General features: G+C 38.2%; 1 protein-coding gene across 1 annotated transcript in view; it reads left to right on the top strand.

Annotated features, from left to right (window-relative positions):
• ankar (ankyrin and armadillo repeat containing) overlaps positions 1 to 12,426 on the top strand; it is a 105,601-nt gene that overhangs the window by 23,999 nt on the left and 69,176 nt on the right. The window contains exons 5-8 of the mRNA XM_059647178.1: positions 4,601 to 4,716; positions 4,927 to 5,107; positions 8,467 to 8,689; positions 12,103 to 12,304. Coding sequence (XP_059503161.1) covers positions 4,601 to 4,716; positions 4,927 to 5,107; positions 8,467 to 8,689; positions 12,103 to 12,304 — 722 coding nt within the window. The remainder of the gene's footprint in view (positions 1 to 4,600; positions 4,717 to 4,926; positions 5,108 to 8,466; positions 8,690 to 12,102; positions 12,305 to 12,426) is intronic.

Raw genomic sequence — 12,426 nt, 5'->3', positions numbered from 1 at the left:
CATTTAGAAAGCTACAAAATGATCAAGGAAGAAAATAAAAATAACACAAGGTGCTGTCATGGTCTTCAGGAATGTAATTAGTGATATGATCATGATTTTTAAGTAATCTATGTAGGTTGGAAACCAGATTTTAACCAAGTATCAGAGATAGTAGGAACTGCAGATGCTGGAGAATCTGAGATAACAAGGTGTACAGCCAGATGAACACAGCAGGCCAAGCAGCATCAGAGGAACAGGAAAGCTGATGTTTCGGGCCTAGACCCTTTTCTTTTAAGGTTGGGGTGGAAGGTGTTGGTGAAGTGGCTGAACTGTTTGAGCCCCTCATGGGAGCATGAGGCGGCGATGTTTATTTTTATGGCTCAGAATAGGCAACATATTCCAAAACTTAAATCATTAAGCTTCTGAAAAGAGCTAGGGTAAAGAAAGAAGTGAAGGTAGAGTGATATGACACTGGAGCTTCAGCACGGCATTTGCTGGTGTGATTTTGAAGAGCAAATGCAATTCAACAGCTGAGAAAATAAAGCAGATAGCATTTGTTTTGGATACAAAGGGATCCTCAAACTGTTCATGGATTATCATCCTAGTTAATGCTAAAATGAAACCTAGCTTGACATAGCATATGTATTTTGTTTAGTTAATTAACACACCCAATAGTCACGGAAATATATTGACATGAATCTTCTTATGTTCTTTAACAACAGAGCACAAGTTCATTACACAAAAGTAAGAAAACAAAGAAAGCTGTTGCTGTTAGAATGATTTTGACACAAACATTAAAACAAAGTTTCAACTAGCTTCCCAAAGCTATCCCTTTAGGAGACGCAAGTCCAGAGAAATTATCTTCCTATTTCAACTCTTTGAGTTTCTACTTAACTGACTCATTAAAGTTTGACCTTCTTGAACTGTAGAAATAATTTTACAACTTTTCTCCATGCCTGATGGCATAAACAAGTCTGGTGACCTAAATGTTTTCAATTCTAATATAATGAAGATTTCTGTCCTAATGTTTTTAGGTTTAGAAACTTCACAAAGTAGGGTAGAAAAAAACATTGCTACTTCAGTGACTGGTTTTCTCTGAACGGAACTAAAACTTGGTAGGAGAGGACCAAAAACTTACTCTTGTACTCAACTTGTCATTCAGCTCAGCTAATCCTTTTGTGCTTGAATTGAACTAAGTGCAAAAGTAACCACTTGATGTGTTTGAACTGCTTGTCATTCACCCAAATACAGAAACCATTATTCCATTAATACTCAAAAATTTTTCCTAATGATGGCTTTAAGAGGTGGATTTTGTCCTTGTTTTTGTTTTAAAGAGAGGTCTTAAGTTAGACGTAAAAAGCTACCTATCAAAAGCCCATAAAGTAAACAGTTTACAAGATGTTCGGTTTTTTTTTCTAAAATTTGGATTGATAGAAGCAGCCTGAATGGGAAGGGCATGCTCCCACAAAACCAGGAATTTTAGTTTTAGTTTCTCAGTAGCAGTTGCTGGAGCCTTGAAGCTGGATGTATAAGCTATTTATTGTCTCTCGGTTACAGCTAAATGCTGGGAGTTCTCTTCCTTCTGCTAGAATTGCATGTAACATAATCTGTTTTACTGAATATGTCTTTGTCAAACGTGTGTTTATGGGATGTTACTATATTGGAACAGTTAGTATTTAGTAACTAAGTAATCTATTATTCTGTTAAATTTTGCAGTAGAGTTAGGTTATTCCAATGTTTTTCTTTTGTTGTATTTTAACTATAGTGTATGAATAAAGTATGTTTTGTTTCAAATCCGATAGTTTGACTAATCAAATTGTACCTGGTATGCAACACCTGGCACTTGTATTTAGAATGAGAAAACGTCAGGGTCTAGGTTGACTTCTTGATATATTTTGAGGTGGTTTGGTCTGAACCATAACACTAAGCTGTTGATTGCAATTATATGTCTTCTTGTAACTGGTACATTTACGTCACTGTTCCAGGATGATATCCTAACCTCTTAAAAAACCTTCACAGTAATAACCCATATGTATTTATCTTTTAAAAGTCAAACCTAATTCCTAAAATGTTAATAATGTCTTTTAAATATATTTCATTTCAATGGCTAGCATAAAAATTGTGGTAAAGGTAAAAGTGGACAGTATTCTGTGGAGGAAGCTGACAGTGAAAAATCTTATAAATATCTGTTATCATTAGATGATTTGACCACAGGAAGGGAGATGGATTATTTCTTCAGGTTTGAGTAATTGCAAGTCATACAGTTTGTGTAATCAGTTCTACGTTTGGTGATATACATTTGGATAAGGAAGGATTGATGGGGTAGGAAACTGTAGGAATTTGATGAAAAGCAGGGGTATGTAAATTCTTAAATAGGTTGATGGAGATACTACTAACATGGCAGATGAAGGCCCAGAGAATAAGAAATTGTAAGTGAGAGAAGATGTTGGACCTCAGAAAAAAGGGTAATGTTCCAAGCAAACAGAGTGATAATAGTGGTGTGAATCTGGATGAACACAGCAGGCCAAGCAGCATCTCAGGAATACAAAAGCTGACGTTTCGGGCCTAGACCCTACATCAGAGAGAGGGATGGGGTGAGGGTTCTGGAATAAATAGGGACGGAGGGGGAGGCGGACCGAAGATGGAGAGAAAAGCAGACAGGTGGAGAGGAGAGTATAGGTGGGGAGGTGGGGAGGGAATAGGTCAGTCCAGGGAAGACGGACAGGTCAAGGAGGTGGGATGAGGTTAGTAGGTAGGAGATGGAGGTGCGGCTTGGGGCGGGAGGAAGGGATAGGTGAGAGGAAGAACAGGTTAGGGAGGCAGAGACAGGCTGGACAGGTTTTGGGATGCAGTGGGTGGAGGGAAAGAGCTGGGCTGGTTATGTGGTGCAGTGGAGGGAGGGGACGAACTGGGCTGGTTTTGGGATGCGGTGGGGGAAGGGGAGATTTTGAAGCTGGTGAAGTCCACATTGATACCATGGGGCTGCAGGGTTCCCAAGCGGAATATGAGTTGCTGTTCCTGCAACTTTCGGGTGGCATCATTGTGGCACTGCAGGAGGCCCATGATGGACATGTCATCTAAAGAATGGGAGGGGGAGTGGAAATGGTTTGCGACTGGGAGGTGCAGTTGTTTATTGCGAACCGAACGGAGGTGTTCTGCAAAGCGGTCCCCTAGCCTCCGCTTGGTTTCCCCAATGTAGAGGAAGCCACACTGGGTACAATGGATCCCAATGGTATCAATGTGGACTTCACCAGCTTCAAAATCTCGCCTTCCCCCACCGCATCCCAAAACCAGCCCAGTTCGTCCCCTCCCCCCACTGCATCCCAAAACCAGCCCAGCCTGTCTCTGCCTCCCTAACCTGTTCTTCCTCTCACCCATCCCTTCCTCCCACCCCAAGCCGCACCTCCATCTCCCACCTACTAACCTCATCCCACCTCCTTGACCTGTCCATCTTCCCTGGACTGACCTGTCCCCTCCCCACCTCCCCACCTATACTGTCCTCTCCACCCATCTTCTTTCCTCTCCATCTTCGGTCCGCCTCCCCCTCTCTCTCTATTTATTCCAGAACCCTCACCCCATCCCCCTCTCTGATGAAGGGTCTAGGCCCGAAACGTCAGCTTTTGTATTCCTGAGATGCTGCTGGGCCTGCTGTGTTCATCCAGCTTCACACTTTATTATCTTGGATTCTCCAGCATCTGCAGTTCCCATTATCTCTGATAATAGTGGTGTTGGGTTCCCAAAGCCACGACAAAAAAACAGGAAGCATTAAAATGTGATCAGAGATTACCTTGTTGGCAATAGAAACTACAGAAATGGCAAACATTTACGTTGTGGCAAAGTGAAATGTCTGGCAGTGGATTCTTACGAGTTTTTTATATCTCCCACTTCCTCCCTGGAGAATGAATTGTTAACTGTATAACAGAATATCACATATTCTGAGTTTCTTCATTAGAGATTGCCAGAATTTTTGGATAGCTATGTTAAATCTATGTGCTAGTCCTCAAAGAAATTTTTCACCTTCATCAGCACCACTAATGTTTAAAAGTTTAATAGTTTGAGATTGCTGCATGAGCTCATGGCATTTGTAGATAGATACAGCATCATTGTGTCTGGTGAAGCGTATTTAACATTGTCATGAGCCATGATCAAGTCCTGTTAAAAAAAAGTGACATATTCAAACTGCATATGATCAATCAACCATCAAACAGGATGACTAATTGAATGCTGAAAGTATTATGTTAGTGCCAGATGACAACGACACATCTATAATAAATAGTACCCATCCATCCACAATAACAGACAGCATAGCAAAGAGTGAAGCTACACAGCCAAATCATGACAACTGTAGAAACACTAGGATTGGTTGTATCATACACCAACCAAAGCATTATCAGCCTTTGTGGTATATGTTACAAGCACTAACGTGGGGCGTGCTCAGCTCGTATCATATTGGCAATGGTAGTTTACGTAGAAACCACATCAGTGGGAAAGGGAACAAGATGTTACAATCCAGAATGTTTTTAATGGGAATATAATTGTTTATCTTGCAAGTTGAATTCTGTAACACTGTAAATAAAATGTCAATATTTTATGTTATAAAATTATTGCTGTTTTGCTACAGGCTAATTTTACTGATATCCAGACTCAAGCAATGTACCATTTGAAACAATTGTTCAAACCTGATATGCTACTCAGGGGTCATTATACTATACCTAGTATGAAGTTTGGAGGTAAAAAGTGAGTAAGAATTTTTTTTTCTGAAAAAGGGAGGCATTTTTCACCTCATTATAAAGTCTCACCTTTAAATTACACTGTACTGTTTCTATTATTTGAAAATATTTATTGTGTTTTACTTTCTTTTCAGTTTCCTGTTTTATCCTTTCCCTCCATGCATATTGAATATCAATCTAAGTTCAAAAATGACTTGTTTTAATGTTATTTTTACAGTTATTATGCAATTGCTATTGAGCTCGAAAGCATCTTTCATACATTGCAGAAGTTTAAATGGTGGAAAATAGTCCATGATGTAATCCCTCTGCTCAAATCTGATAAACTACCATTAAATGGAACGCAGTTGAATGAACAGTTAAGGAAAAAATTTGGTCATAAAAACACCTTAAAATGCAAGGTACTAAGAATGTTGGTGTTTTGCTGCACAGAAATACAAATGTAATTAAGGTTCATTTCTTTACATTCTACCTCATGATAATTGTGATAAATAAGCTATGTGATTGGTGCTTGCATGTGATTAGTGATGAAAAGACTTTGAGCTGTTCCAAAAAGTTCAAATGTAAAGTGTCACCTTACTATCAAACGATATTTATCTAGTGGCACAGTTTATAATTCCCCTCTATTTCCAAAAATATTTCAGTGATACAATGTAAGGCTTCATTTTAGATTAGAAACATGTCCAGTGAGTTCTCAGTCATTCAATGTACAACATTTTCCATTCTTGTTTAATTTTGGGTAATAAATGTTTCTGGAAAAAGCCAGAATTTATTGTCTGTAAATATTAACTTTAGAAAATGGTGACTTTACATGCATGTCTTTCCAAAAGTTGTATGTTAACCAGCAAGGGAGTCAGATCATCATCATGTGACCATTTCTGCATGTTAATGTATGTAAAGAAATACAGACATAACCAGTCTCTTTTAATTCACATCCATTTAGTACAAAGGTTTTGATTTGATTTATTACTGCCACATGCAATCAGAAGTTTGCTCGTTTCACCAAAACCAAAGGACATACTGATGGAGGATTTTTTTAAGTTGAGTAGCACTATAACCCCAAATCATTGGAGATTACAGAAAACTGTATTGCAGAACAATGAAGCAACTGCCCAAAGAGGACATAAGGAACTTATTGTAACACAAAAAAATACTGCTAATTCATTATAATATTGAAGAATTTAAAGGAAGTGTTTTTGTGACATTTGTTTGCAGCGTCATGCCTGCTCTTTTATATTCATGGACTTACAGAATGGACACTTTTTCTTTTGGAGAATGGAGAATGGACAAATTGCTTTGAAATAAGTGACTTTGAGAGCTTAGGTGACCTGTCTTCTTGTCTGCCAATACATTTAGAACTACATGAGACGGGATGTTCACTCTTGTTCTGGACTGACATTGAAGTGCAAAATAAAAACTGAAAGAACTATGGATGCTGCAAATCAGAACCAAAAATAGAAATTGCTGGAAAAGCCCAGCAGGCCTGGCAACATCTGTGGAGAGAAATCAGAGTTTATTTTTCAGGTCGAGTGACCCTTCCTCAGAATGTTAAATGACTTCTTGAATATTTTAATGGAAATGTTAAAAAGTAATGGATCATTTCTGTTGGATGTAATGGCTACCATTGTCCAAATGTTACAACTCAGTGGGGCAGCAAGTTGGAAATGAAGCCTGCTATTCACAGAGTCATCGTATGAGTTAAAAATTTTGAAAATACACTAAATTCTCCAATTAATCTGACTTTCAGACCCAACTTGATCATAAGCACAAATGAGAATTCTCAACTGAACAAAATTTACTATTCATTAGATGTCATTAAACTCTCGTTATCAGTAAACAGTTATGAACCGTTGGCAAATAATACTACTAATTAAAACTCTAATCCCCTTATAAACTGCTCCTTACACACACACACACACACACACACACACACACACACACAAATGGACAGGTAAAATAGGTTAGACTCAGGGGAAAAACTGAGAAGACACTTCAGTAGTCTTTGCTTGCTGGTACTGTTGTTAGTACCTGGTGATACTTATGACTTTTCTGTTGGCCAATGCATTGCTTCAATTGTCTTTCTCCAGATTTTTCCACTGGTTGGTAAGGTAGCAGGTTCCTTTATAGAGTTTCTGATTTATCAGTTAAAAGCCACAACTTGCAGCAACCATTGCAGGAAAGATAAATTGGTTTTCTTCAGATTTACTGTGAGTTTTGAACGCAGGAGACAGAGATTTCTACTGAGCTGGGGAAAAACTGAACATTACTCTCACTCCGTAACTTGTTGCTAGCTCTAAGCTGTTCAGTTGCCTGAAAGCCAATACAGTTATAGGAAGACGAAAAGGTCAGTCACCGATAACTGTCATTAGTCCACAGACTAGTCAACTTCTTTGTCATCAGCACAGCTGCCTCTATATAGCCTGTCAACTTCAAACCATCTGCAACTCCATGTCCATTTATGCTTGTTCAAGCAATTATTCGTATGATTTATTTGCTATCAAAACTACAGCCTTTTCTTTTGCACTGATGTGCCGAGGTCCACCACAATTGAGGGTGCAGTTAAATGTGAAGTCTCCTCCTGCACTGAGTTGTTTCATTGTTGACCACAATTCACAACTGGTTCTGACAGATTTCCAGATCTTTGACAGTATTCATTAGTTGTGGAATTGCCTAGTTCTGTTTTATTGCGTGTTGTTTATGCTGCTTGGCATGTAAGTAGTTCTGCATGTAGCCTCACTACATTGAAATCTAATTTTTATGTATGCCTGGTGCTGCTCCTGGCATGCCCTTCTGCATCCTTTGTTGTACGCCTCCCAATTGTACACCGTGGTCCCATCACCTCACATGGGTCTACCCAGCCAGTAGATAAAGACATACCCAGGAATAATGGCAGTGATGTCTAGAACATCTTCTGTAAGATGTTCCAAGAGAATGTCTATGTTAGATTTGTTGCTCAACTAGTCTGTGGGACAGATTTTTCAAACTTGCCACAAGCCCCAGATGTTGGTTAGGTAGACTGTTCAGGTTTGTATGTGACATTGTCATTTCTGGTGTCTTGTTCAATTCTGCATGATCCATGTTACATCTGGCATACAGATGCAGATGCCAATCTGTTATAAGTGAAATTTTAACCTATTTTTTAGAACATTGTAACAGGATTAGGTCATGCAGCCCATTGAGCCTGCCTCGCTATTGAATACAACCATGGCTGATCAAACACTTCAATGCCTTTTACTCACCCTATCCCTCTAAACATGTACATCATTGGTATTCAGAAATCCATCAACCGACACCTTAAATATCCTCAAAGATGGAGCCTGTACATCCGAAAGGTTCACAACTGAGTAAAAAAAAACTGCTCATCTCAGACCTAAGTAACATCCCCCTTATTTTTCAATTGTGTTCCTGGATCTAGGCTCTCCGAACACAAGAAACATCTTGACTGCATCTACACTGTCTACCACTTTAAGTATTTTGTAAGATTCAATTAGATCACCACATTTTTCAAAATTCTACAGAGTACAGGCCCAGTTTGCCTAATTTCTCTTCATAGGACAGCTCCGCAATCCCAGGAACATGTCTAGTGAACCTCTATTATGCTTTCTGTATGACATTAAAATCATGCATCAGATAACTGCACACAGTACTCCATGTGTTTTCTAATCAAGCTCCTAGACCCCTGAAGCAAGATTTTGCTCGTGAAGTTGTACAATGATGTAAATTCCATTCAGTAGTACTAGTTTCTTTCTTTCTCATCCAGGACTTGGACGTTGGTCTAATGTCTGCTACCAAGAGTGGACTTGCTGCTGTCTTTTACACATACTGTCAACAAAACCCGATATCTCAGCTTGGAGTTGCAGATGCATCTGGATATGCACTTATTCATCATGCTGCAATACACAATCATGCATCAATTATCTGTCAGCTGACCACAGTACACCTGAAAATTAATCAGCGTTGTACTGACTATTTGTTCAATGTGGGTAAGCTCTAAAAATCAGCATGTTTGTTTGTGGGTAACATGTTCTTGAATGTTGCACTCACATAAAAAGGCATTTTGCTCAAAGTTGTCATGAGCTAAGAATGTGCGCACATAGGTGAATCCCTCTTTTTGAATTGAATCATTCAATTTAAAAACAACCAGAATCAAAGTTTTAGTCTTTAGTAAAATAAATGTTACTTTATTATATTTACTACTAATTACCTAAGTAAAAGTAATTAAATCACAAACTGAATACACAGAAGCATTAAATCCAGATGAGAATAAAAGGTACTTTTAATGCTGAAATTCAGTTCAATTTTTCTTGAAGGCTGCAGGAGTAGAGGGATCTAAATATAAATGTGCATTGAAAGCTGCAAGCAGGATGGGAGAGCAATTAATGAAGCGTAGAGTTTCCTGGGCTTTGTTAATGTAAGATTATGCAAGAGCATGGCAATTATACTGAACTTGTATAACTCACTAGTTCAGCCTCAGTGAGCGTATTCCATACAATTTCTGCACCACACTTTAGGAAGGATTACGAAGGTTTTGAGAGGGTGCAGAAACTATTCATGGAATGATTCCAGGTCTGAGTGAAGAAACTCCTCCTCTTCTTAGTCCTAATGTCTTTCCCCTTGTGCTGATGCTGTGTCCCTTGGCCCAGAAAGGTCTAGAAACATCCCTTCTACATCTAGCCTAACAATTTCTGTAAGAATTTTGTATGTTTGAATGAGATCATCTTTCATTCTTCTAAACTCTAGAGGCTAATAGGCTCAGTTTATGTAATTCGAACAACCATTCTAATCCCTCTATAGCAATTATATCTATCCTAAGATAAATAGACAAAAACCACATCTAATATTGCAAACTATAGTCTCACCAAGGGTCTAGATGACTGCAGTATGATGTAAGACTTATGAGGAGCAGTAAGCCATTTAGCCTATTGAATCTGCTCTGCCATTCAATGAGATTATTATTGATTTGATAATCCTCATCTCCTTTCCCACCTTTTCCTTAACACCCTTAATTCTCAGACTGATTAAAATTCTGTCTATCTCAGAGTTGAATATAAAGCCCCAGCTTCTACAGCCCTCAATTCCACAGATTCACCATCCTATGTGAGAAGAAATTCCTTCTCATTGCAAGTCTAATTGGGCGACCTCTTATTCTAAGGTTATACCTTTTGATTTTAGACTCCCTAAGACGATCCCTTCATATCTGGGATTAACCTGATGACTTTCACTGCCTCCTCCAATGCGTTTCCTTAGATAAGGACACCAAAACTGTTCACAGTAATCCAGGTGTAGTCTAAATAGTATATTGGATAGTTTTAGCAATACTACCCTATTTTTACATGCCATTACCTTTGAAATAAAAGCCAACATTCTATTTAAGTCTTCTTTAACTTCCTGTACTCATACGCTAGCTTTAGGTGATTTATTCGCAAGGACTCCTAAATCATTTTGTTCTGCAGCTTTATGCAGTCTCTCTACATTTAATTAATATTCAGCTATTCTTTACTTCCTGCCAAAGTGCATTATCTCATATTTTCCAACATTGTATTCTATCTTTTTTTTATGCCCACGTGCATAACCTGCCCATATCCCTCTGTAACTCCTTTTGCCATACTCATCACTTTCCTGCCCAACTATTTTTGTGTCATGTACAAATGTGGCAATTGTACATTCACTTTCCTCATCCAAGCTATTAATATATATTGTAAATAATTGTGGCTCTGGCTCTGATTCCTATGGCGCACCACGACATTCAGGTTGCCATCCTGACAATAATCCCCTCTCTTCTATTAGCCAATCATCTATTCATGCTAACATACTACCTCCGACACCATGGGCAAATCTTATTATAAGCCTAATGCATGGCACCTTATCAAACATTTCTGGTAATCCAGATGTATTACATCCACTTGCCTTCCCATTTGTCTATAATACTTATTATCTCAAAGAATTCTAATATATTTGTCAGTCACGATTGTCCCTTCCTGAAGCTACGTTGATTCTGCTCAATTATATTGTGCATTTCTAAGTTCTCCGCCATTGCAGTCTTTATAATAAACTCTAATTTTCTCAACAGCTTCACTTTAACCTTGATCATAGAAATGACTGAAAATATAATCGGCATTTGTGGTATTCAATCGTGTTATTTAAGATGAAATTAGATGTCAAAGTAAGAGGGGTAATATTCAGTAAAGACCTTTCTATCTTTCTTAATTCTATTTTCTTAATTAATTATGTGCGTCATAAGCTAGGTAGGTGGTATTTGTTGTATAACAGATGTTCTGGTCAATTGTTATTTTATGTTGGCTGTCATTTCCAGTACTGGTTAGGAACGTTCTTTGTGTCTTACATGTAATTCCCATTTAGTATTAAATTGAATTTCCATTTCAGAAATATAATTAGGAAATAATCTGTGGTTCGCTATAGAAAGAATTTATTGACACGAATGACTTTTTTTTCAATTTCAAAGGTGAATGTGATCAGAGGTATGATGTTTTTCTCAAACAAGTCTGACATTGCAGGATCCCTAACCCATTCCTAGGTTGAGGAGATTGAACATATGGAACATCTTTCGACTCAGATCTTCCCACAAAAGAACCTCCTGCTGCCAGTTAGTAGAAAATCCATTAGTACTGCAAGCTTGAAGGCGAAAGAAAAGCCACAATGAAGAAAAAGGAAACTGTTTTTAGATCCTAACAGCTCAGTCCATTGAGTTAAACTTGAGGGAGAGAAGTTTCCAGCAGGCTCTACACTTCAATTTGAACCAATCAGGAAGGGCTATTACCAACACTAAATCTGATTTTTTAAGATCTTAGTTTTGTGGTCCCATAGAGGGCAATAAAAAGGGGAAGCAACAGGAAAATCCATCTCAGAGCTCAAACACTCAATCCGATTTGTGGGCATTCATATGTAGTAGGTGGAGGAAAGGCAGCTAGTTGTTGCCCTGGCAAGATCCCTGAGGAAACTCATCAATTATATTTCCATCACAATCCTAACTTCTTACTCACATTCTTAAAATGAGTCTATCTCTATGTAACCTCTTTATATTTTCCTCCCTGCTTAGGTTCCCACCTAGCTTTGTGTCAGCAGCAAACTCAGACATACTAAACTCCATTCCCCCATTTAAGTCATTGAAATAGATTGTACATATTTGAAGCCCAGGACACACGTCAAATAACATAAACACGTTTAAATTTATTTTTTTTTATCCTTAGCCTTTGTTTTCTGCCCATTACCCAATCCTCAGTTAATGTTCATTACATTACCTCAGTTCTGTGAACTCTAATCCTGTGAAACAACCTTTTGTGTGGCTTCTATCAACCACCTTTTGGAAATTTTTTTTGTAATCAAACTAATACTAGACCTTTTTTCTAACTTTAGATTGTAATTCCTTTGCTTGTAGGTCCAACTGCTCTGCATATGGCAGCCAAATGTGGGTCACTTGCTGCACTAAGCTGCCTTCTGGCCCTGCGAGCAGATCTCACAAAGGTTGATAAACGAGGCTGGACAGCTATGCATTTTGCTGCATTTTATGACAATGTTTCTTGCATTAGAGCTCTATATAGAAAGGATCCCAGGCTTTTAGAGTTGGAGACTTCAGCTCAGTAAGTGTTCAATAATCTACCTAATGTGGTTAAGTATAAAACAGCAATAAACTTACAGCCTGCATTGTGTTGCATATGCTTTTATATATTTACATTGTAAATAGTTGTAGCTCTATAACATT

The sequence above is a fragment of the Stegostoma tigrinum genome, chromosome 7 (assembly GCF_030684315.1).
Source record: "Stegostoma tigrinum isolate sSteTig4 chromosome 7, sSteTig4.hap1, whole genome shotgun sequence".
In the NCBI taxonomy this organism is placed as follows: Eukaryota; Metazoa; Chordata; class Chondrichthyes; order Orectolobiformes; family Stegostomatidae; genus Stegostoma; species Stegostoma tigrinum.
The sequence above is the reverse complement of the archived record's forward strand: the minus strand, read 5'-3'. Positions and strand labels throughout refer to the sequence as shown.